The sequence below is a fragment of the Plutella xylostella genome, chromosome 13 (genome assembly GCF_932276165.1).
Source record: "Plutella xylostella chromosome 13, ilPluXylo3.1, whole genome shotgun sequence".
NCBI classification, from domain to species: Eukaryota; Metazoa; Arthropoda; class Insecta; order Lepidoptera; family Plutellidae; genus Plutella; species Plutella xylostella.
In genome coordinates, this window is record NC_063993.1 from 11,487,970 (window position 1) to 11,509,481 (window position 21,512).

At 41.9% G+C, this 21,512-nt stretch overlaps 3 protein-coding genes across 3 annotated transcripts in view; 2 read left to right on the plus strand and 1 right to left on the minus strand.

The window, feature by feature from the left end:
- The window catches only part of LOC119692265 (phosphatidylcholine:ceramide cholinephosphotransferase 1), a 96,787-nt gene that overhangs the window by 35,723 nt on the left and 39,552 nt on the right, over positions 1 to 21,512 (plus strand). The gene's annotated exons all lie outside the window — the stretch shown is intronic.
- Positions 874 to 21,058, minus strand: LOC105381226 (spondin-1). The gene is made up of 16 exons (XM_038112192.2): positions 20,935 to 21,058; positions 20,272 to 20,437; positions 19,383 to 19,635; positions 19,144 to 19,267; positions 18,827 to 18,981; positions 18,418 to 18,596; positions 18,213 to 18,343; positions 17,803 to 18,025; positions 17,276 to 17,447; positions 16,699 to 16,883; positions 16,194 to 16,320; positions 15,717 to 15,844; positions 8,755 to 8,925; positions 3,271 to 3,381; positions 2,608 to 2,705; positions 874 to 1,046 (listed from the first exon to the last, which is right to left on the minus strand). Exons 2-16 carry the CDS (start codon positions 20,435 to 20,437, stop codon positions 972 to 974), a joined length of 2,298 nt encoding a protein of 765 aa, XP_037968120.2. The 5' UTR covers positions 20,935 to 21,058; the 3' UTR covers positions 874 to 971.
- Positions 9,387 to 10,398, plus strand: LOC125489325. Its single transcript, XM_048624902.1, has one exon. The coding sequence runs from the start codon at positions 9,568 to 9,570 to the stop codon at positions 10,309 to 10,311; it is 744 nt and encodes a 247-aa protein (XP_048480859.1). The 5' UTR covers positions 9,387 to 9,567; the 3' UTR covers positions 10,312 to 10,398.

Below are 21,512 nucleotides of genomic sequence, written 5' to 3' on the forward strand. Positions count from 1 at the left end.
TTTTGCGTTTTTGTAATGACCATATTAAAATAGAAATTTAATGTAGGTAGGTACCTAAAACCTTAGGTAACCATACCAAGATAAAACGTTCTAAGTGTGTAACTGTGCCAAATGTAGTATTTTCTTTCTAAGTACGCGGAAAACCATTTGATTTTTGGACTATAACTATTAAAGTATCTACATGTTGTCGTAGTACTGTCTAGTGTCAAAGTTATGGACTAACTAAATAAGGTATAAATAAAGTTTTTGGTTGATAAATAAATACCATAGTTAAAATGTACTTTTCAAAAAGCTATTTTATTTTGGCAGTTATTCTTTGGTTTAATTAGAACTTATTACATTACACTTGAGTTTCGTAAAAATATACTTACTTACCTATTTCCTAGGTATTTAGGTAACAATTTTAGGTACGTAGGTACTAATCTGAACAAATAACAATAGAAAGTCTTGTGAAATTTTCAGATAGAGAGTAGACTGTAAACAGTTTGATAACTATTGAAGTATCACTTGAGACTGCGGTTCAACGTACAGAACATAGCGATACGATCAGGCAAACACATTATGTATTTATGAGGATCGCTATCATAATCTACAACATTATCTCGGCATTATTCTTAGCTTTACAGATATCTTTATAAAATGATTTAAGTATCAATAACACCCGACGTCCAAATGTAGAGTATTTCACTTGAGTCTGATACGGTTCATCCACAGTCGATACACCCATTAACTGTTCTCCCTTACAATATTTCGCCCAACAAACTTTTCACCCATAAACTTAAAAAATTGTGGGCAAAACGTTCGTTGGTCGAAAAAATATGCTGGCGAAATGTTGGTTAATTATTTGACCGTGAATAAACCGTTACATCCCAATCTATCCATGCTGGCACTGTGATATTGTTGTCACAAGTGTATGACTCCTTCAAGGACCTCTAGAGGGTGGGGGTGTCTTCAGGCAGCAGGTCCCGGGGTCAGCAGTGCCGCGCGCACCGCCGCCGCCGCGACAGCCGCTCCGGGCACGGCGCTCCGCCGGGGCTCGCCGGCCTCTGTAGACAAAAAAGAACCAAATGTACACACAAACAAATATACACACAGTCTACTGTAGGACAAGAGTAGAGGGCTATTGCCATAATGTCCGGGCTTGGCAGGCGGGCTGGAAATTTTACAAATCCTAGTCCAGCCGTAATGTTAAAACAAAAGATCCAGGACATCGAACTGAAATGTATTGTGCCTTAACAGCAGCCGCGGCACCTTAAAATCATTTGATTAATAGAGCATCCGGAAATGCCACACCTAATCAATATTATCAATAAATGATAAATAACGTTATTTATAACTTATTATTCGATTTATTGATGGCAATCAATTTCAGGTGTATACCTGGTGAGGTCAATGCTAGCGGTGATGGTGTCACACTAGATGTAATAAATTGGCCTTTGAATAAATCAGTGCGGTCCGAACTTGACCCCTCATTGTAGGAATTACTATTAATACACGTGTTTCAGAATACTGATGGAGTGATAAACATTATAAATGCTATGACAAAAGTAATTTCCTTAAGTTCCATAGTTTAACCAAGGTGACAAAACCCTAGTCCACCTCTAGTAGGTGTTTGTCCTAGATACACTAAGAAGCGGAATCATTTTTGCCCATGGATTTATCGAATCGTGCCCTCATCCTCTGACTTGTATTCATACAAAGGCTCATACATGTGAATGTGAATGCTTCATCTCCTTCACATGTGTATGGTAACTAAGTCGTCTTTTTCCTCTTTACAGGTACGTTGTTGTCTAAATCCGTGTGCAGCTAGTCGGTAAGCAGTAAACTTTACAATCGGTGCAGTGAAATGCTCCAAACATGCATCCGTTAATTTGATAAACCAACACGTCGGTGTTCAAAGCAAGCTATAAAACTTTATAGCCAGTTACGGGTGAGCTATTAAACCATGCCTCTATGCCTCTATGTTATGTACTAGTTAGAATCATTTAATTGTAACGCAATGGTCAAGGGAATGCTTCAAAACAGTAGCGGCTTTAATAGGTACTTTTGCGTATGTACATTTGAAACATAATGCAGGTTGGTACATAACATTGTGCACGTTATTATGGCATCTTAGCTGTACATAGAGAAGTCAACGACATCGTCTTCGATTGTTATCATTATCAGATAAAATAAATAAACACAGTCATAATAGCCTGTTATTTTTAAATTCATAATTATACTTATTATTATCTCTTGAAAATTAAAATCAGTCAACAAGAAGTTTCTCGAGAGCCAATCTACCTAAGATCTTGTTGATAAAAGAAGCGAATAAATAAGAAAGGCCGATTATGGCATAATATTCATCAGAATAACGTGCCGTGCTTGGGACGGCAGTCGTTAAGCCTAGTCAGAGGCCTTCGGGCGGCTTGAAAACATCTGACAGTCGGGTTGCCCACTTACCCTCTTAGCACAAGCTTGCTTGTGTTGGAGTCCACCAACCCGCACTAGGCCAGCGTGGTGGACTAGGCCTATACCCTTCCTTCATTGGAAGGAGACCCGTGCCCCAGCAGTGGGGACGTGATGGGTCGTGATGATTCATCAGAAGGCTCTGAAGGTAGAACTCACCAGCACAGCCCTCGTGCGCTCCTGGTAGCCCACGCCGCACGAGACGCTGCAGCGGCCCCACTCGCCCCACGGACCCACCTCGCAGTCGCGCGACGAACCTGGTGCCAGAGGGAGATAGATGTAGACATGTGTTGCTATCACACTCGTGAGGAGCCATAAGGGTTTTGCACCAGAGATGTGATATGTATGTAATGTATGTATATCATGTTATTGTGTCGGTGAAAGGATTGGCCAGTCAGATGCGCTGTATGCAACAGGTGATACGCCACTCAAGGGGGCTCCTTTCGTGCACACCGATATGACATATGGCAATGTATACAGCGGATACGCTATGATTGTTAGCTGACTGGTCTATCGCCAACTTCTACTCTTCACAAGTGATTCATGGCAGTTTCAAAGTATCGCCATAATATTTAGCATCTGCTAAGTGAGATGTTGTGGACTTATGTTAATCATACTTTAAACACCAGACTTTGGGAGAATTCCTTGAATCAATCATGATTCATGAATCATAGCATAGATGGGAATATTCCTCACTGTTGATGATGTCAACAGCGGAATGTAACCTAATCTTGACCACTAAAGCTTAGCCCACATTATATCGGCCGCAGCGCAAACGTTTATATGGCAACGTGGACCACTGGCTTACTCTTTATCACTCACCATTAAGTGTGGGTGGTGGCTGGATGCTGTTGAGGCTGAGCGCGGGGTAGCCGGGGGAGGCCGCGGGGCGCGGGGGCGACGCGGGGCTGGGGGGCGCGGGGGCTGCGCCACCTGATGGGTATTGTTACAGAAGTTAATACTAGTGGATGGTATAAATACAGCCAAGTCATGCCTTGCCTCCAGGAGTAAGACATAGAATAAATAAGATGCGTGGTGGGTTTTATGTGTTGCTGTGACTGTTGTATTTTTCTGAGGCATCGCAAGCTCCTGAAAATGTACTTATTACTGAAGTATTTTTAACATTTACAATTATAAATAAATAAATATAAATATGTGGGGACATCTCACACACGGCCATCCGACCCCAAGCTAGGCAGAACCTGTTTTATGGGTGTCGGACAGCTGATATATCTACACAAATACATAGATAGATAGATACTAAATATAAATATCAACACCCAAGACCCGAGTACAAATATCTGTCTTTAATATCTGCCCCAGCCGGGAATCGAACCCGGGACCATCGGCTCAGTAGTCAGGTCACTAACCACTACGCCATTCGGTCGTCTAATTAATTACGAAGTTGACGTAAACCTTTCATGATTTATTTGTAAACGGTTCAATATTCAATTTAAATAATACATTTATACACAATAATACACATGAATCAGAAACATAAATGTATCCAAATGTAACAGCCGCTGATACAATCTATACATTTGATCCATGATTGCGGAGATCTAATCGCGGCTGCGTTTTGTTGCTTTTTTATTGTTTTTCCGATGAAAACATGGACGTTTGATGGAATTCATAATGAGTGTCGACCTCGCTCAACTTCCGTACAAATTGTCTAGTAAATAAGAATTAGCTCACGGCTGTGACGTCACCTGCGATGGACTCATCACGGTATGTAGACTATCTGCTAAAACCCGAAGAATTGAAGTCAAGTGTTAATCGTTTATACTAAAATCGCTAATACAAAAGCTAATATGCTTACACAGCTTACATCATGCGCCATACCACAGTGTATAATTTTTCAGGTGCTTTTCAGGAATTATCAAAGCAAATGCTTGAGGTCTACGGAACGTCGTAGGCTGCTCGTAGCGTGACTACGAGCGTGCGTAGCAAGTACATAACACGGCTACATACACATTGCTATGTAAATACATTCATTAGGATTCCGTCTATGTAATCATAGTACGTATTCATTCAGCTATATTTGTCCTGCCTAATGATCTAGTTTGGAACGTGCTTGTCATTTCATATTTGAATAGCACCTCCCTAACTAGGCAGTGTTTGTGTTTATTGAGACTTGATGAGGTCGTTACGATCGTCTTTAGTAAAGCAGATTTCTTTCATATTTTATTAAATTTGCGTACTTTTAGTATCATGTATCTAAATTCTAAATTCTCTATATAAAAATAGCAGCTAATACCGTATCATACTTAGTATTTGTTTGCTTCATTAGCATTGACTGCGCGTAGTATCGGCAGGGTCACACACCAGTGACCAGTCATTGTTTAGCGGAATCCCCCCTGGCTCGCTGCCAGGGTTGTCTCATACCTCGCGTCTTGTATGATTTATGTTTACTACTGTAATTCACAGCCACGCTAATTGCATCAGATATATTGCTTTTTGATTTATTGTTATTACTAGCTGTTCCCGCGCGCTTCGCTTCGCATTAAAAAGTTTTCCCGTGGGAATTCCGGGATAAAAAGTAGCCTATGTTCTTTCCCAGGGTCTAGACCTTACTTATACCAAATTTCATTCAAATCCGTTCAGTAGTTTTGGCGTCTAGAGTAACAGACAGACAGACACAGTTACTTTCGCATTTATAATATTAGTTAGGATGATGAGCATTTAGTGAACCATTTAGTTGTCCAAATTATTATACATGCAGAAGATTGATGAAAGACGAAGGTAGGAGGAGGTAGGTTCAGTTGATTCGGAAACTGACAAAACGTGTCACCTGGAAGTCGTGGGTCGTTTGTGTGATGATGGAGAGAGTTGCGGGTATTATGGCTTTTTATGTTTATTAACTAACTTATTATCATCATTACTATGAACATTTCTAGTGTCGCTGAATACAGCTACCGACAGTCAATCTTTTCAATGATTACAAAAAAAAATAAAGTTGATTAACACATTTCCAGAATCACTCTTTTAGCTCAACATGGTGATTATTATTATTATTATTATTATTTATTTATTTTCAAATACATACATAAATTACACAATATAAATCCGCCAAACTATAGACACATAGTTTGTTGGCGGAGAGAGCTCTCTTAAACATAAACATTAAATATCTACATTACCTGCTATATCTACCCATGTTAGTGACTCGACTTTATGGTGATAAATTCGCGACACTACATATAATATATAGTTACTTTAATTTAGTTAAGCTATGCAACATATTAATGACTACATTATATCTAAACAGTTCGAATTCACAATATACCTACATCATTCAGTTCTTTCTTAAACAAATTCAACATAATAGTTTTTAATTTTTGCTTTATGACAAATTTACTTAACTTTTTGGTTTCTTTTAACAATGGTATACTGTTAAATATTTTAGGCACTAAGTATTTTCGAATTCTTTGACCATAGTAGTTCTTATGTTTTGGTTGATAAAGTTTACCTTTTTGTCGGGAAAAATAATTTTGTACAACAAGTGTTTTATAATCATTACAATAATATTGTTCAATAGCTATACAGTAATTTACTTTGCTATGTACTGGTAATATTTTACAAAGAAGAAAGAGTTTTTCATATTCATTATTACAATTATTTTTAGTTCTTTTGTCTACTAAGTATTTTAACAGTCTAATTTGTAGTTCTTTAATTTGATCGAGATAGGTTTTAAATGTTCGGCCGTATGTACTTAATCCATAGTTCAGCAATGAGTCAGCAAGAGCGTAATAAACACTATATAAGGTGCTTCTATTTAATATTTTACTTAAGTGATAAAATTTACCCAATATTGTTCGGAGCCTGTTACAAACATCGTTAACATGTGATTTCCAGCTCATGTGGCTATCGATATATACACCTAGGTACTTATACTTGTCTACAAAATCAATTTTATTGCATTTACAGGTGAGTTTACCGTTATGCAAGCATTCATAAGTATGACCTAGAATGTTTATATCCGATTTATCAATATTTCTGGCTATTTTGTTATATGGAGAATATATATGCACACATTTGGTCTTGCTCAGGTTTATTATTATGCCATTGTCATGGGCCCATTTAGTAATGTTTTCAAAGTCTGATTGTATCTTGTCTATGACAGTTTGCAAATTTTTTGAAGAATATAGTAAGCAAGTATCATCCGCGTACATATATGTTTTGCAGTTTTCTACAACATTGCTGACACTGTTGACGTGCATGATGTATCCAACTGGGCCGTATACGGAACCAGTTGGTACACCTAGCTCGACCTCAGCCTCCGAACCCCTAGTACCATCGATGACTGTGGAAATAGTTCTGTTTGACAGGTAACTTCGAAACCACTGGTTAACTGGCCCTCTAATTCCACACTCATCCATCGCACGTAGCAGCAGGTCATGGTCAAGGGTATCGAATGCCTTTTTGAAGTCAATAAATAAGGCTATGACCTGCATACCACTGTTAAGGCTTTCATTCACATCATCCGCAAACTGTGCCAGCGCTGTGGATGTGCTTCGACCCTTCCTAAAGCCATGTTGCGTATCAGATATTATTTTATTATGCTCTAGAAATTCACTTATTTGCTGCATCATCACTTTCTCCATAATTTTGTTTACTACGGACAGTATAGCGATCGGTCTGTAATTCGAGTAATCGAGATGGCTACCCTGTTTATAAATAGGTCTAATAAGTGACTTTTTGAGTGTATCAGGGTAAACACCTTTTACGGCACACATATTTATGAAGTTAGCTAATATCTGGCTGATTTGACATTTTACATATTTTATATCCTGCACCCTAATTTGGTCGATGCCCGGAGCTTTGTTACATTGTAAATCATCGATTAGTTTTTCTACCTTACATGCACTAACCTTTCTAAACCTAAAAGATACATTACTCTGACTGGTGTATGAGTCACGATTCAAAAATTTACTATTATCTAATCCTTTGTTTACTAAACACAACATCATTCGTGAAGCTTCAAATTCTCGCCGTCATGTTGTGCTAGCGACGTCAAACATCGACTGCGGGGCGGGGGGTGTAGTCGTGACGACGGCCTGTCCGGGCTATATCCGGCGCTTCCGGCCCGGATGGACCGGTAGTTATCGCTCTATCAGGGAAATGCTTGATTTTCCGACTTACGCTATAATTTATCATTATATGGATATGTAGGTATGGAATAAAGCTGTTTAGAACCAGCCTGCTTTTTACACATAAGTAATTAATCGAGAATATGTATTGGACAACAGAGTCGATTAAAGAGACAAAATAAAATGCGGGTTTATAAACTCGAGCGTCATCACATCACAGAAATGCCGCTTCCCTATAGTATTGGAAATGAAACAAAATGGTGTCATTGTGAGCCAGTTAGTTCCGCACGAGCCCCGGAGTGTCCGGTGAGGTCCCCCTTCTGATGACGATGCTGGATATTCATTACATACTTATCATCATCATTATCACCCAGTAGTGCCTAGAGCTCTTCGACGTAAATCATAAAATTTATTATAAATGGTTAAATGTCTACATCCATGTACTTTTATTATAACATATTTTATTAGTAGATACTTAGGTAGGTACTTAGAAAGCTGTTCAAATCACGTCGGCACGACTTCGACGCTTTGTTTGTTACCAGTTTTTTGTCTCGTTAAGCGGTTTATATGACTCAGAAATTGACAAATCGTGTCATCCCGAGTGCGCGGGTCGTTTGATTGGTATTTGATGTGATGATGGAGAGCGGCGTATTTCGGGAGCCCACACCACCGGTTGTTATAAGTGGAATAACCTCCCGAAGCATGATTCACATTGTATGTGAAATATGTGCGCTAAAACTGTAGTAGAGGTGAACGGTTCAGAAATACCTGACGCGAGGTTAAGGGCAAATTAAAATTCTTTACTTTTACGAAACAAGGTAGCGCTCTTTGTAATCTTTCACCGAATCAAAGAATGAAAATATGTATATCGTAAGATATTAAATTAAATTAAATTGTAAGTAAGTACACAGATTTTATTAAATACTCATACATGCTAGCGAATCCGGAGTAATATTATTATTTTGCCTTCGGAGAGTTTCCATGCCATCGCTATGTTTAATGGATTACCTAATACAACGAGAAACGGACTCTCACCTTAGATAGTGACCCCCGAATCAGTTACCTACAGCTACGCAGTAGTGATAGCGATCCGAAACTGCATATTTCTTAAAGCTAGAGTTTCGGAGCTACGACTTAGCTACTTTAAACGACATCAAACTTATCACTATAAACTCCTGGAAGGTCCCACTAAAACCCCTCCACTACCATCACTCACCGAGCACGACCCTGCAGGTGTCCATGCAGTCCTGCTCCGAGATGAAGTTGTTCCGGTTGCCGCGGCAGCCGCCGTACTGGAACGGCACGCACATGCCCTTCTCCGCCGCGAACGCCCAGCGCCGGTACAGCCCGCGGCACGGGCCCTGCGCAGGCGCCTCCATGCAGATCTCTGGGGAGAGGGGGCTTGTCCAGGATACGAGGCACGGGATGCAAGAAGCACACAACTAGACGTGACAAGAGTTTAACGTCGCGCTGCTTCGAGAGCCAGCGCAATGTAAACCTTTTGTCACGTCTTGTCATGACTGTGTGTTTTGATCCCAGTGCTAGGTATGCTGGTGGATACTTCTTCCAATTAGCGTGTCAGTGAATAATACTAATAATAGAGCTAGACTAGGACCAGCAGTTGGTAAATTTCTGAGCCTGTAAAATATATGTAGGTAGATTGTTACATATCGATATATATCTGTAATATTTTCATGATTCATTCTAATTTGTCTAGCCCTGGATCTCAGTCATAAATTGAATAACTTGAGGATTTCTATTGCTTTAATTAAAGCGTCAATCGGAAGTGAACAGATAAATGAACTGCCCACTCACAGGCGAAGCTATTAGGGTAGGTGTGAAAATAAGCTCACATTAAAATTTAATAAACATTTATATTAAAATTACTTAAAAGTATAAATAAAATAATTGGTTGCAATATTATGAAAGTATAACCTTAAATACCTGCCAGAAATCATTATCTCCTTAATTGAAGCAACATTTCCTGCACTTCTTCACATAAACAATAAGTTAACCTCAAAACTAAGAAATGGAGAACATCAAGGAGTCTATTGCTGAAATGATGGGCCAGCTGAACGTGCGAATGGCCAGCTTCGAAGCACAAATGAACAAGGCTCCTGCATCTCCCTCAGCTACTGGACTGGCGACTGAGTTTGCGGCCTTCAGGAGCTTCACGGTGTCTGCATTCAACATGCTCCAGAAGCAGGTCGAAATGCTGGCAAGGGGCATGGATCACTTGGACATGCGCAGCCGCCGGAAGATCTTGCTTGTCCATGGGATTCCGGAGGCCAAGAAGGAGGATGTAGCGAGCACAGCTGTCCGGGTGATTGCACAGCACGTCGCGGGTCCTGAGCTCTTCTGCACAGACGACATTGCTCGCAGCCACAGGATGGGACGCATAGGTGACAAGCCGAGGCCCATTCTTGTAAAATTCAAGGATCTGGCACTGCGAAACAACGTGTGGTTCGCGAAGGCGAAGCTGAAGGGCAGTGGTGTCACGCTATCAGAGTTCCTGACCAAGCCGCGCCACGAAGCCTTCATGCAGGCTCGGCAGCGGGTCGGCGTGAAGCAGTGCTGGACGCGGGACGGCTGCGTGGTGGTGCTGGGCGCTGACGGGAAGCAGCATCGCATCGTGTCGCTCGCCGAGCTGGACCAGGTGTGTCCGCCGGCGAGCCTGAACTCCGGTGTGGTGGCGCCAAAGGCCAGCGGCAACAAAGCGCCGGATGCCTCATCGAGCTCTGGCAGAGCGAAGCGTACGGTCTCGAAAAAGTAGCGTATGTTAGATCCATTTTTCTTTGTCGCCTTGCTGCTCTTCGAAACGATTTGCGTACCCTACATTTCCGTTTTTATTAATTTTTTTTTAATTCAGTAATTGTCAGTTTCGCTTCAATTTGTTTTTCTTAAACGTCACGTCCACAGAGTACGTAATGTCACGTCAGTCAGATAGCACTAGGTATGGGCGTTATTTCACGTCACTATTTACAGTAACTGGCTACGGGACATGTAACCGAATAACCAGTTTCTAGATATACGACAAACTAGTGATTTTTGTAACCTAGTGATTTTTGTAACCTATTGATTTTTGTAAACTAGCTTTATTTCATGTCACTATTTACAATACGACAACCTAGTGACTTTTGTAATCTAGTGATTATCGTAAACACGACAAAACATTTGTAGACTGAATAAAAGAGTGACAGGAAATAGTTAAGTTGAGAGCGTTATTTTGTGTTGATTACACTAATTTAAAAGAGAATTTAATTTTTCACAAAAATATACCTCTGCCCTCATACAAAGACATACTTAAAACAACTCCCCTTAAACAACTCCCCGAAACACCTTACGATTGCCGAGATATTTACAGATTTAAATTTCCACAAAAATATACCTCTGCCCTCATACAAACACATACTTAAAACAACTCCCCCTAAACAACTCCCCTAAACACCTTACGATTGCCGAGATATTTACAGATTTAAATTTCCACAAAAATATACCTCTGCCCTCATACAAAAACATACCTAAAAAAAACTCCCCAAAACACCTTAAGATTGCCGAGATATTTACAGATTTAAATTTCGATTTATCCACCCCATTATTTTGTATGTACCTAACTGCATAGTTACAAAACTACTTCGACGAACACCAGGAATAAGTAACGTAGTCAACGTGTCATTATAGTAATACTTCGGTAAAATAACTTGTATCTAAAATCACGGTTGAAGAAATAGCTAGTTACAAAAATAGCTAGTTACTTAACTAGTGACGGCTTAGACGTCACCGGCTACGTTACGTTTCGTGAAAATCCCGTAACGACCCACACCTAGATAGCACTAAAATTTTTGACAGTTGACGTTACCCGTGATATCTTTGTCTGGGCGTCTGTGATCTGTGTGTATAAACTTTTTTTTTCTTATTGTGTGTTGTTTGTCATTTAGTTGCGTTTGGAAATTGCTTCTATTTATATTTATTTTTTCCTCACAACTGGCAGGTGGAATGATAATTATAAAACAACTTGATTTTGTCTATCTATTTAAACATTATAATTTTATTATAGGTATATATATATATTTATTTAATTTATTTTATAAGCATATTAAATGAGTTCTGATGGTTCTGATCACAACAAAACTTGTAGCAGTGGTAGTGAGATCCTGTTCGATTGTGTGTCCTCTTCTGATGATGAGTTAAACAGTATTGACAGCTTCCATAGTATCCCCTCATTAACTGACAACCTTAACACTTTTTTTTCCGATGTCCCAAAAAATTTCAACGTAGTTCACATAAACGCACAAAGTATCCCGGCACATTACTCTGAATTATTAGCTTCTTTCGATACAAAAAATATTCATGCCATTCTAGTTTCAGAGACATGGTTAAAACCGTGTCTGCCAACAACCTCCTATTCATTGCCAGGTTTCATCCTAGTGCGCAATGATCGTATTGGTAGTCGCGGTGGAGGAGTTGCAATCTACCTACGCTCTCATATACCATACTCCGTGGTTAGTATGTCAGCTCAGCCTCCACCAGACAATGCCGGAGAGCATCTTATTTTAGAAATCACACTATCTCAAAATAAGACATTGCTTGGGGTGTACTATAATCACTCAATGTATAATCATTTCCTGAATTCTTTTGAAAAACTGCTTGAAAATTATTTTCCCGTATACAAGCATATGATTATTATGGGTGATTTTAACACCTGCCTGCTGAAAAACGACGTGCGTTCCTCTTCCTTCATGTCAGTAACACAGGCTAGCAATATGACTGTACTTCCCCTAGGTGCTACCCACCATTTCCCTAATTGTGTCCCTACCCTCCTAGATTTAATACTAGTTTCGTCTCCAAGTCATGTTGCCAAACACGGACAATGTGGGGCTGATGGCTTTTCCTATCATGACCTCATTTATTTATCATACAAAATTCGCCCCCCTAAGGCTAAACCTAGAACTCTCCTTCAACGCAATTTTGGTGGCATGGTTTTGGAAAACCTTCGCAGTGATGCGCGGGCTGCAGCTTGGGACGAGGTTTTTAATGCTGATACGGTGGATGAGAAGGTGTCAGTGTTTAATTCTCTTATCATGCAGCTGTATGACGTCCATGCGCCCGTCAGATCTGTCAGAATGAAGCATTTCCCAGCACCATGGTTGACTGACGAAATCAAGATCATTATTAATCGGAAGGTTGCAGCAAAGTCCAAATTTAAATCTCGACCTACTGACCTTAATAGGGACAAATATACTGCGCTACGTAATCACTGCAATAAGGTGTGTAGGGACGCACAACGACGCCATATTCATGAATCAATTCAAAATGGTGATCCAGCCAAAGTCTGGAATTTCCTCAGGTCACTCGGAGTTGGTAAATCCCGCTCTCAAACTTTTCCAACAGATCTAGACTTAAACCTTCTTAACCAACATTTTACATCGTCAGTAGCCATGGATAGTGCAACTAAACTTAGAACATTGAACAATCTTTCTACTATACCAACTCCTGACTTTTCCGAATTCAACTTTAGCCATTTTACTGATTGTGACATTGAGAGAAGTATACTTGCCATCACTTCTAACGCTGTCGGTAGTGACAGCATAAGTCGGAACATGGTACTCCCTATCCTGGACATAATCCTTCCCGTCATATCCCACATATTAAATTTTTCCATCTCCTCTAATACGTTCCCATCCTCTTGGAAAGACGCTCAAGTAACTCCTTTGCCCAAAAAATCCAACCCATCCTTTTCAGACTATCGCCCTATCTCCATACTTCCTTTCCTTTCCAAAGTCCTCGAACGTCTCGTCCATCACCAGCTGAACAGGTTCTTAGTGCAGAATAATCTCATGAATCCTTACCAATCTGGATTCCGCCCAGGACACAGCACGGTAACGGCATTAGTAAAAATCACGGACGACGTTCGCCAGGGTATGGAGAACGGAGAGCTGACTGTGCTGTCGCTACTTGACTTCAGCAATGCTTTCAACACAGTGGATTTCGATATCCTCTTGGGGGTATTACGTTCTCTTAATGTATCTCCAACGGTAATTGACTGGTTTCATAGTTACTTGCACGGACGCCGGCAGCGAATCCGTATTGAAGAGTCCTACTCTGTTTGGTGTAGTACTACGGCTGGTGTCCCGCAAGGTGGCGTGTTGTCTCCTCTTCTCTTCGCAATATTCATAAATAGTATATCCAACAACATCTCTTCTTCCTACCACCTTTATGCAGATGATCTACAAATTTATAACCATGCTCCAATTTCCGACCTCCCAGTTGCCATACATAAAACCAACACTGACTTGGATTATATACTGGCGTGGAGTCAAAATCACGGTTTGAAAGTCAATCCAACCAAAACACAAGTCATTATATTAGGCAGCCCCAGATTCAGCTCATTTGTTGACTACAATGCCCTCCCTCCAATAGTTTTTGATGGTGTCCACATACCTTGGAGTAAACAGGTGAAAAACTTAGGGGTCTACATGGACAATGCTATGACCTGGAAGACGCAGCTTGATGAGGTCAGTCGTAAGGTGTTCGCTTCTGCAGGATCACTCCGCAGACTGCGAAATTTCTTGCCCACAGCCACCAAAATTGTGCTTTCTCAATCCCTACTTCTTCCTATTCTAGATTATGCCGACTCATGTTATCCCGATCTTACCGAAGAGCAACTTAACAAACTTGAGCGCCTCCAGAATGTCTGTATACGGTTTATATTTGGTTTACGCAAGTATGACCATGTTTCAGAGTATCGCGCTAAGCTCAAGTGGCTCCCCATTCGCCTTCGCCGGAATACTCACATTCTTTCACTTCTTTACTCAATACTGTTTAACCCAGCGTACCCCGATTATCTCAAAGAGCGATTTCACTTTCGACATGAATCCCACAGCCGGGGATTGCGTTCTTCAGAGAACCTACGGCTGAATATTCCACCCCATACCACTAAATTCTTTAGTAACTCTTTCACCATACAAGCAATCACCCTATGGAACGATCTCCCACTTAGTATCCGGAAAGCACCGTCATTGGCCTCATTCAAAAGGATGTTAAAAGACCATTTCCTCGGCTCTTGATTGAAGATCACTATATCCTCTTTAATATGCTTATTATTATATATAAGTAACATGGTATGTAGTTTATTATATATTAATATATATTTTAATATGTTATATATTTTGATGCTAGGTATATGTATAAATTATGTATGTAAATATATTCTAGGTAGTATGTTTTGGTATATTAAATATTTATGGTATATTCTTTATTCCTGCTACACTTTACCCTTTACATCTAAATATCCTTCCACCCAAAGGTTGTCTGGAAGAAATCGCTTTAAGCGATAAGACCGCCATTTGTACATATGTGTTAGATTAAGTTTTGTATTGTTGTCCATATTTTTGTGTGCAAATAAAGAATATCTTATCTTATCTTATCTTATCTATTAATAACACCAACTGACACTATTCTGACATAGTTAACTTATTGCTGCAGTTAAATCTTTTGTACCTATTGTATAATTAAAAACAATAAGTTAGTGCAGTATTTCAATATTTAAAAAACCTTTATATTTATTTACCTAAGATTTTCTATGAAATATATAAAAAGGCGGCTTTTTACCATTGATTGTTTCCAGTAATACGGCTGCATGGTCGTTGGCTATTTGCATGTTAATGGCTAATAATAACACACAGTGAGATTATCAAAGGCTGGGTGACGGGCAACTATCATTGTTTGCAGTCACGTGGACAAGTTACATTCGAGGCAAGTTTAAACGATTATTTGTAATGAATGAGCATTTAACTTTCCACCTCCGACTAGAGACCTGTACTTATCTACACGTGCGCTTAATTAAATTGAAGGGAACTCTCCATCCATGCAAATGTCACTGTCTCGAATCAAATGTAATGTTAGCTTGAATATGTTCATAAAACACGGCTATATTTAGATCGAGTCACTTCGCAAATCAAATCATATTTATTCGTGTTCAACCAGCATATCCACCGAAATTTTTTCTTTTTCATAACGCGTGGTTCACAAACTTACACAACATCTAGAATAATGTCACCGTGGTGAAAAAGATCGGCCAATTAGATAACCGTTAATCGCTGACTGCCATACGTCACTCGAGGGAAGCTCCTTTCATGGAGTCAAGGATTCAATCCCAGTTGTTTCGTTTCCACTCACGTTTAGCGGTGGCCATGTCGATGGAGCAGTCCTCGCGCTCGGAGCAGGGCCGCTGCTGCAGCAGCTCCACCTTGGAGGAGCACTCCTGCTGGCGCTCCGGCGGCACCAGCAGCAGACGGGTGCGGAGCCTGAAACAGTACAGCATACTTTACTTCTCGTGGATTCTAAATGCAGCTTTTTCTATAGAACTAAGTCACTGTCTTGCTATCCTGATTATGTTTCTACATGCTTCCCGCTAAGAACCTCTCGAAAGTCCCTCGGGCCGTTTAGACAGTTAGGCTATAGACAAACCAAATTCGTTGTCTCCAAAACTCCACTCAACTGTAAGTTACTTGTCTTTCTTCTAAACGACCTTTTTCTATGAGCTTCGCTTTGCCCTAAAGATTTTCGCAAAGCTTTCTATTTGCACCACACTGTTCCTAATTCAGAAGCGAAATGGTACTAATCGTATACCTAGATGACATGCTAGTGACTTGCCTGACGCCGCGTCCGCAAGAGGCCGAGCAGGGCGACCAGGCGGCCCACTCCGTGGTGGGGCACGACGGGTCCGAGATGTCCGACTCCTTCTCCACGCACTCGGGCTCCATGCACTTGCGGTTCTCCTCTGTGGGTAGAAGAGAGGGGGGTGAATTGTGGTGCTGGTGGTGAAGAAGACTGACAGAAAGATACTGACATTGAGATCTAGACACGAAGCGATGAAGTCCAAATCTTGGTCAACAATTGGCAGTGGACGTCAAATGGCAGAAATGGATACTAAATTCTAGATGGTGGCACAACCTTAATAGGAGGGTACTTGGATTGGAAGATTGGACTGTCACTTTGTAAGATCAAGGAATGTAAAACATAAATGCAAGGTATTTGAAAGCAATAGTCGAACAAAGCCTAAGAGATAAGTATACACATGCACACACACGACCCATAGCCACCAACTAGCACGGCACACCAGCCCTCTGTCTTCCTAGGAAAAATCGTGAACCCTCACCAGTAGGAACAAGCGGGCACTTCTTCAGCCCCATGTGGTTGAGGAAGCTGCGCCTCCTCGTGTTGAAGCCGATGCCGCAGGTCACGGAGCACTCGCTCCACGGGCCCCAGGCGCTGGTGGCGCACACGCCGGACAGGTCCTCCACGGGGGGCGACTCCAGCGCGGCCGCGGCGGCTGAGTCACCTCTGTAACGACGGGTGGAAAAGTGTCATGGTTACTTGACGATAGCTAAAGAATCAGGCTCTAGCTTCGTGTGGAATGTGTTCTGTATATCCGTATCGTATGCAAAAGCTGTAATACGTTTACTGAATCACCTATGGTATGGGAGCATCCAGGCTTTTTCTTATTTGCTAACTGACAAAGTAGCTATAGTTAAGCTGGTTGAGCTCAAATAAAAAGTTCCATTCGAGAAAGCTGATTATGTATAGGAGGATGGATCCTAACAGAATTGAATCATGGCAATAAGTATGTGCTCTTAGTTGTATCCGACAACAGCTATCAGCTACTCTGTGTACGCTAGGGTCGCTAGATGACTGAAAAAAAACTATATTAAAAATGAAAATAGAATGTGCCTCACTCGCACTCGGGCACGGCGGCGACGCACATCTCCTTGGACACGAGCTGGCGGTCGCACGCGAACATGAGCGCCTTCTGCGGCAGGCGGTACTGGCGCGTGCGCATGCGCAGCCCCTTGCCGCACGACACCGAGCACGCCGACCACGCGCCCCACGCGCTCACCGCACACTCCGCTGTGGAGGGACGTGTGGAATTAGGAATGAAGGTATAAATAGATGTTGGGACTATGGAAGAAACAAGGTCAAAATCCCACCCTGAGACAGCCATATCAAAGGTTCCATTGTTTCGTGGACTTACCTCTGCAACATAATTACCTAATGGATCTCCAGCTCACTATTTTGAATATATTCCCCCAATCCTGCTTCCTTACCAACATTAGCAATTCACAATCCTAAAGCATTATTGCATATCTATCAAAACTGACATAATTAATTTGTATGGATCTGGCATTCTTATTCAGATCCGCGATTGTTGATTGCTAATTTATCGGTGACAAAACAGTTAAAATCGTCCAGTCCACAAACTCACGTCGGTCTGCGGTCTGCGTGTTCTCCTGCTCCTCGGCCACCATCATCTGCAGCACCTCCTCATCACAGGAGCGCGAGATCAGCTTCTCCCTGGTCAGGTACAGGCGCGCCATGGGCGGGATCTCCGTGGCTTGTGGGTTGTAGAACGGGGCGCGGGGGTCTTCGGGGTACATCGGCGTTATGCGGTACATGCGCTCGCGAGGTACTGTTTCTGAGTTTGCTGACTAGAATGAAAGAATTGCAGTTGAAGAGTTCATATAGCTGAAGAAAATTATGGAATCCTTCATCGTCTGTCGTGTTAGTTATGTGAGAAAAAAATCATTCTGATTATTATTCACTCATTCTACAAATCTACGGATACGGTAGTTCGTGACAATATTTAGACCAGGCAAGAATAATTGTGACAGTTACCATGTAAGACAGGCCGCTATCAGTTCCAGCGTCGTAAGGGAAGAGATCGATGACCTTCGACTCCACCCACGAGCAATCCTTCAGGCAGAGGTCCAGGCCACTGACACCCACCACCCAGTCGGGAGATGGACCTGCAGAAACACATTATATGATTCAACAGGAAAGGTAGCCAATGGCAATAAAGTTTCAATAAAGTATTCCTTACCAAACATAGAAGCCAGAGACAGATAAGGTCTCTTCCTGTCGACAGTGAACACGGCCGAGGTGTTTGAGTTGACGCGCGGGTGCCAGAGCCCCTGCGCCTTCACGATGGACCGCAGCAGGCCGCCCTGCTGCCGCAGCTCCGCTTCTACAGCGCCCACTGAACCCCACTCGGCCAGGGATCTGTAGGACGATGAACATTTACAGAAGAATTATTATGTCTTACGATCTTATAAAATATTCAAGCATTTATAATTATAAAATCACATTTTCCCTGATTATAATTAATCCAATAAACCCATCCTTACGAGGGCTTTCATTTCAATTTGTACTTCTAAATAATATTTGCTTGTATGACTTGTCAAGAGGAGAGGATAATTTTGAAAAACAAGATGACTAGACATTTGGTTTACCTGAAGCCATCAGTAGCGATGACGCCCTCGCCCCAGAAGGTGAAGTTCTTGGGGTGCGTGGCGCCGATGACGTCGGAGAAGTGCGTGAGCCACAGCGCCTGCTTCGGGAAGTCCTTGGGGTGCGTCTGCGGCGACCACAGACCCTCGAATACCATCTGGAAAGAGGATAGCGTTCTAGATCGCGCTCGCGATAGGATCCTCATAGGTCGTGGAAGATGTAGTTAGTTGTATTTGTGTGGTGAGAATCTACATTTGGTATTTGGGTATCAGGACTTTAAGGGACTGCAGAAGTATCAAGGTCTTCGTTATCTACAAACCTTGTACTTGGCGTCGTCACAGGCGCAGCAGTCAGGCATGGAGACGGAGGTGTCCTCACAGACTCTCCTCGTGAGCTGACCGTCTTCAGCAAACCAGCGCCTCCCATTCTCGTACACCATGGCCCTGATGGTGAATAAAATATGGCGTAAATTATAAGGTTCACTTAGCAGAGAGGCAATGAGTCGTGAAGTCATTCCACTACAGAGCGTAAAAGATGATGAATTACGAGAAGACTCACTTAAGCAGCACGCATCCGGAGCCAGCCGGTGGCGCTTTCCACATGACTGCCACCTCAGTCTTCGGCAGGTCATCGGCTTCGACCACAGCATTGGTACAATCCTCATCGAACTTGGTGAGAGTGTCAGCGAACAGCTGGAACTGCCCCTGCTTGCTGGGCAGCCGCGGCGCCGCCGGGTCCAGCGGGTCCACTATCAGCTTGAAACGCGTGAACTGCTGCACCACGCTGTGGGTGCGCGCGCCCACCAGCGTCACTGGAATACGGGGAGAGATGGTGGATAGTTCTAGGCTCTAGAAGAAGTCTAATGACGTTCAGAGTTCAGAGCATCAAATCAAAACTGCTAGAGATCTCCTAAGAGGTGTTCCACAATATTTATGTAGGTACATACTATACGAGTATATCGGCCTTCCTCCCTATTCAATGGATAGATACATTACTTACCGTTAAAAGTGGTCCATTCCACATAAATTGACTCATTGAAATGTAGGAAATGGATGGTTGAGGCAGTCGTTCGTTTTTATCAAGGAAATGCCGTTTTTAACAAGCGTTTTTGTTGGGAGTTCTAGAAAACTACTGAACCGCGACGAATGGTCTCGTTGATTGTTGTCGTGAGTCTAATATAGGTCAGCAGAGTAGATAAAGACATGAAGTGACCCCATTATGCGTTATGCGGGGCATATTTTTCTGATCTGATAGATTGGTAAATACATATTTTATGGCTTAAGTGACCTGAATTGGAACCTGAAAGTACTGTTTGTCCCTGAAAATTGGACTTCAGTAAATCGAAACACAAATTAAGGACCTATAGCTACACAAAGTCGTACCGTTACTCTTAGAGTCCAGAATCTCTTACGAGTACTTCATCCATCGAAATCCAAACTGGACTCACCAACATATCTCTGCCCCGGCGCGTACCGCTCCAGGTCCCCATTGAGGATGAGCCGGTAGAAGTTGTCCCCTGGAGACTTGGGCGCCGCGGAGTCGCCGGGCCGCAGGGCGCAGTCCTGCGCAGCCGCCGCCGCCGCCGCCGCTAGCACCATACACAGCTGCCACATCTGGGAAGAACCGGAAAGCACATGAGGCTCTTACTTTTATCGTGTCGGTGACTAACAAAGGGTTGGACTAAGATTTGGTCAGATTAGCGTCAGTAGCTGACTGGCCAGGGTGCGCAGGGTAATTAAGGAGTTGATGATACGTCACTCGGGACTCTCAGGAGGCCTCTCATCTATGGTAATTGGGACACGGCTTTGCTGACCACAGCTGGTTAGTTTCACAGGAAGTTAGGATTCAGAAGGCTATGGAAGGCCTTATTACGATTCGGTTATAAAGGATGGATGCAAATAAAATAAATAAAAAGTACTTATTATCTTCTCTGTACAGTGTGAAAATTATTAATTGGTACTTACTAAAAATATGAATGCGTAGAAGTTGATATGGTTTTGGTGATTTCCAACAGAGGTATAACAGAACTCATTAATTTAACATTGTAGAATAATCTCGTAGATATTGTAACAATGAATAAAGAATAGTCGAGAACATGTCACAGACTTACCTCTAGGACGCGAGCTGGTCGACTGCGCTATCGCCTCCCAGATAAAGGGTCACGGGTTCTGTGACGGGATCACCGCGGGGGCTATACTCGGACTCACACGCCTTCTTCTTCTTATCATGTGTCGGTGACAAACGCTACTGACAAGCCGATAAACTAATATCTAGTCATAGTAGGTACAATTAACAGCCCTTTTGCATACTTACCTACTTAGAGCCTAGCCTACATGATATTATAGATAACTAGTTGTTCCCGCGCGCTTCGCTTCGCCTTAAAAAGTTTTCCCGTGGGAATTCCGGGATAAAAGGTAGCCTATGTTGTTTCCCAAAGTCTAGACCGTATGTATACCAAATGACCATGGGCGTTTTGGAACCTATGTCCAATAAAGTTGTCCATTTTGAAATATATTCGTCGGAAGGAAGTATTTTTCTATGGCATTGCACTCTCTCTTCTGATGACAGTTAGGGCGTAATACACGTAAACACGTATTATTGAAATTGGAATAATTTCTTTCAACTGGTTTTATTTACTGAGATAATAAACAAATATAATATTATATGAAATATGATCATTTTGTTATA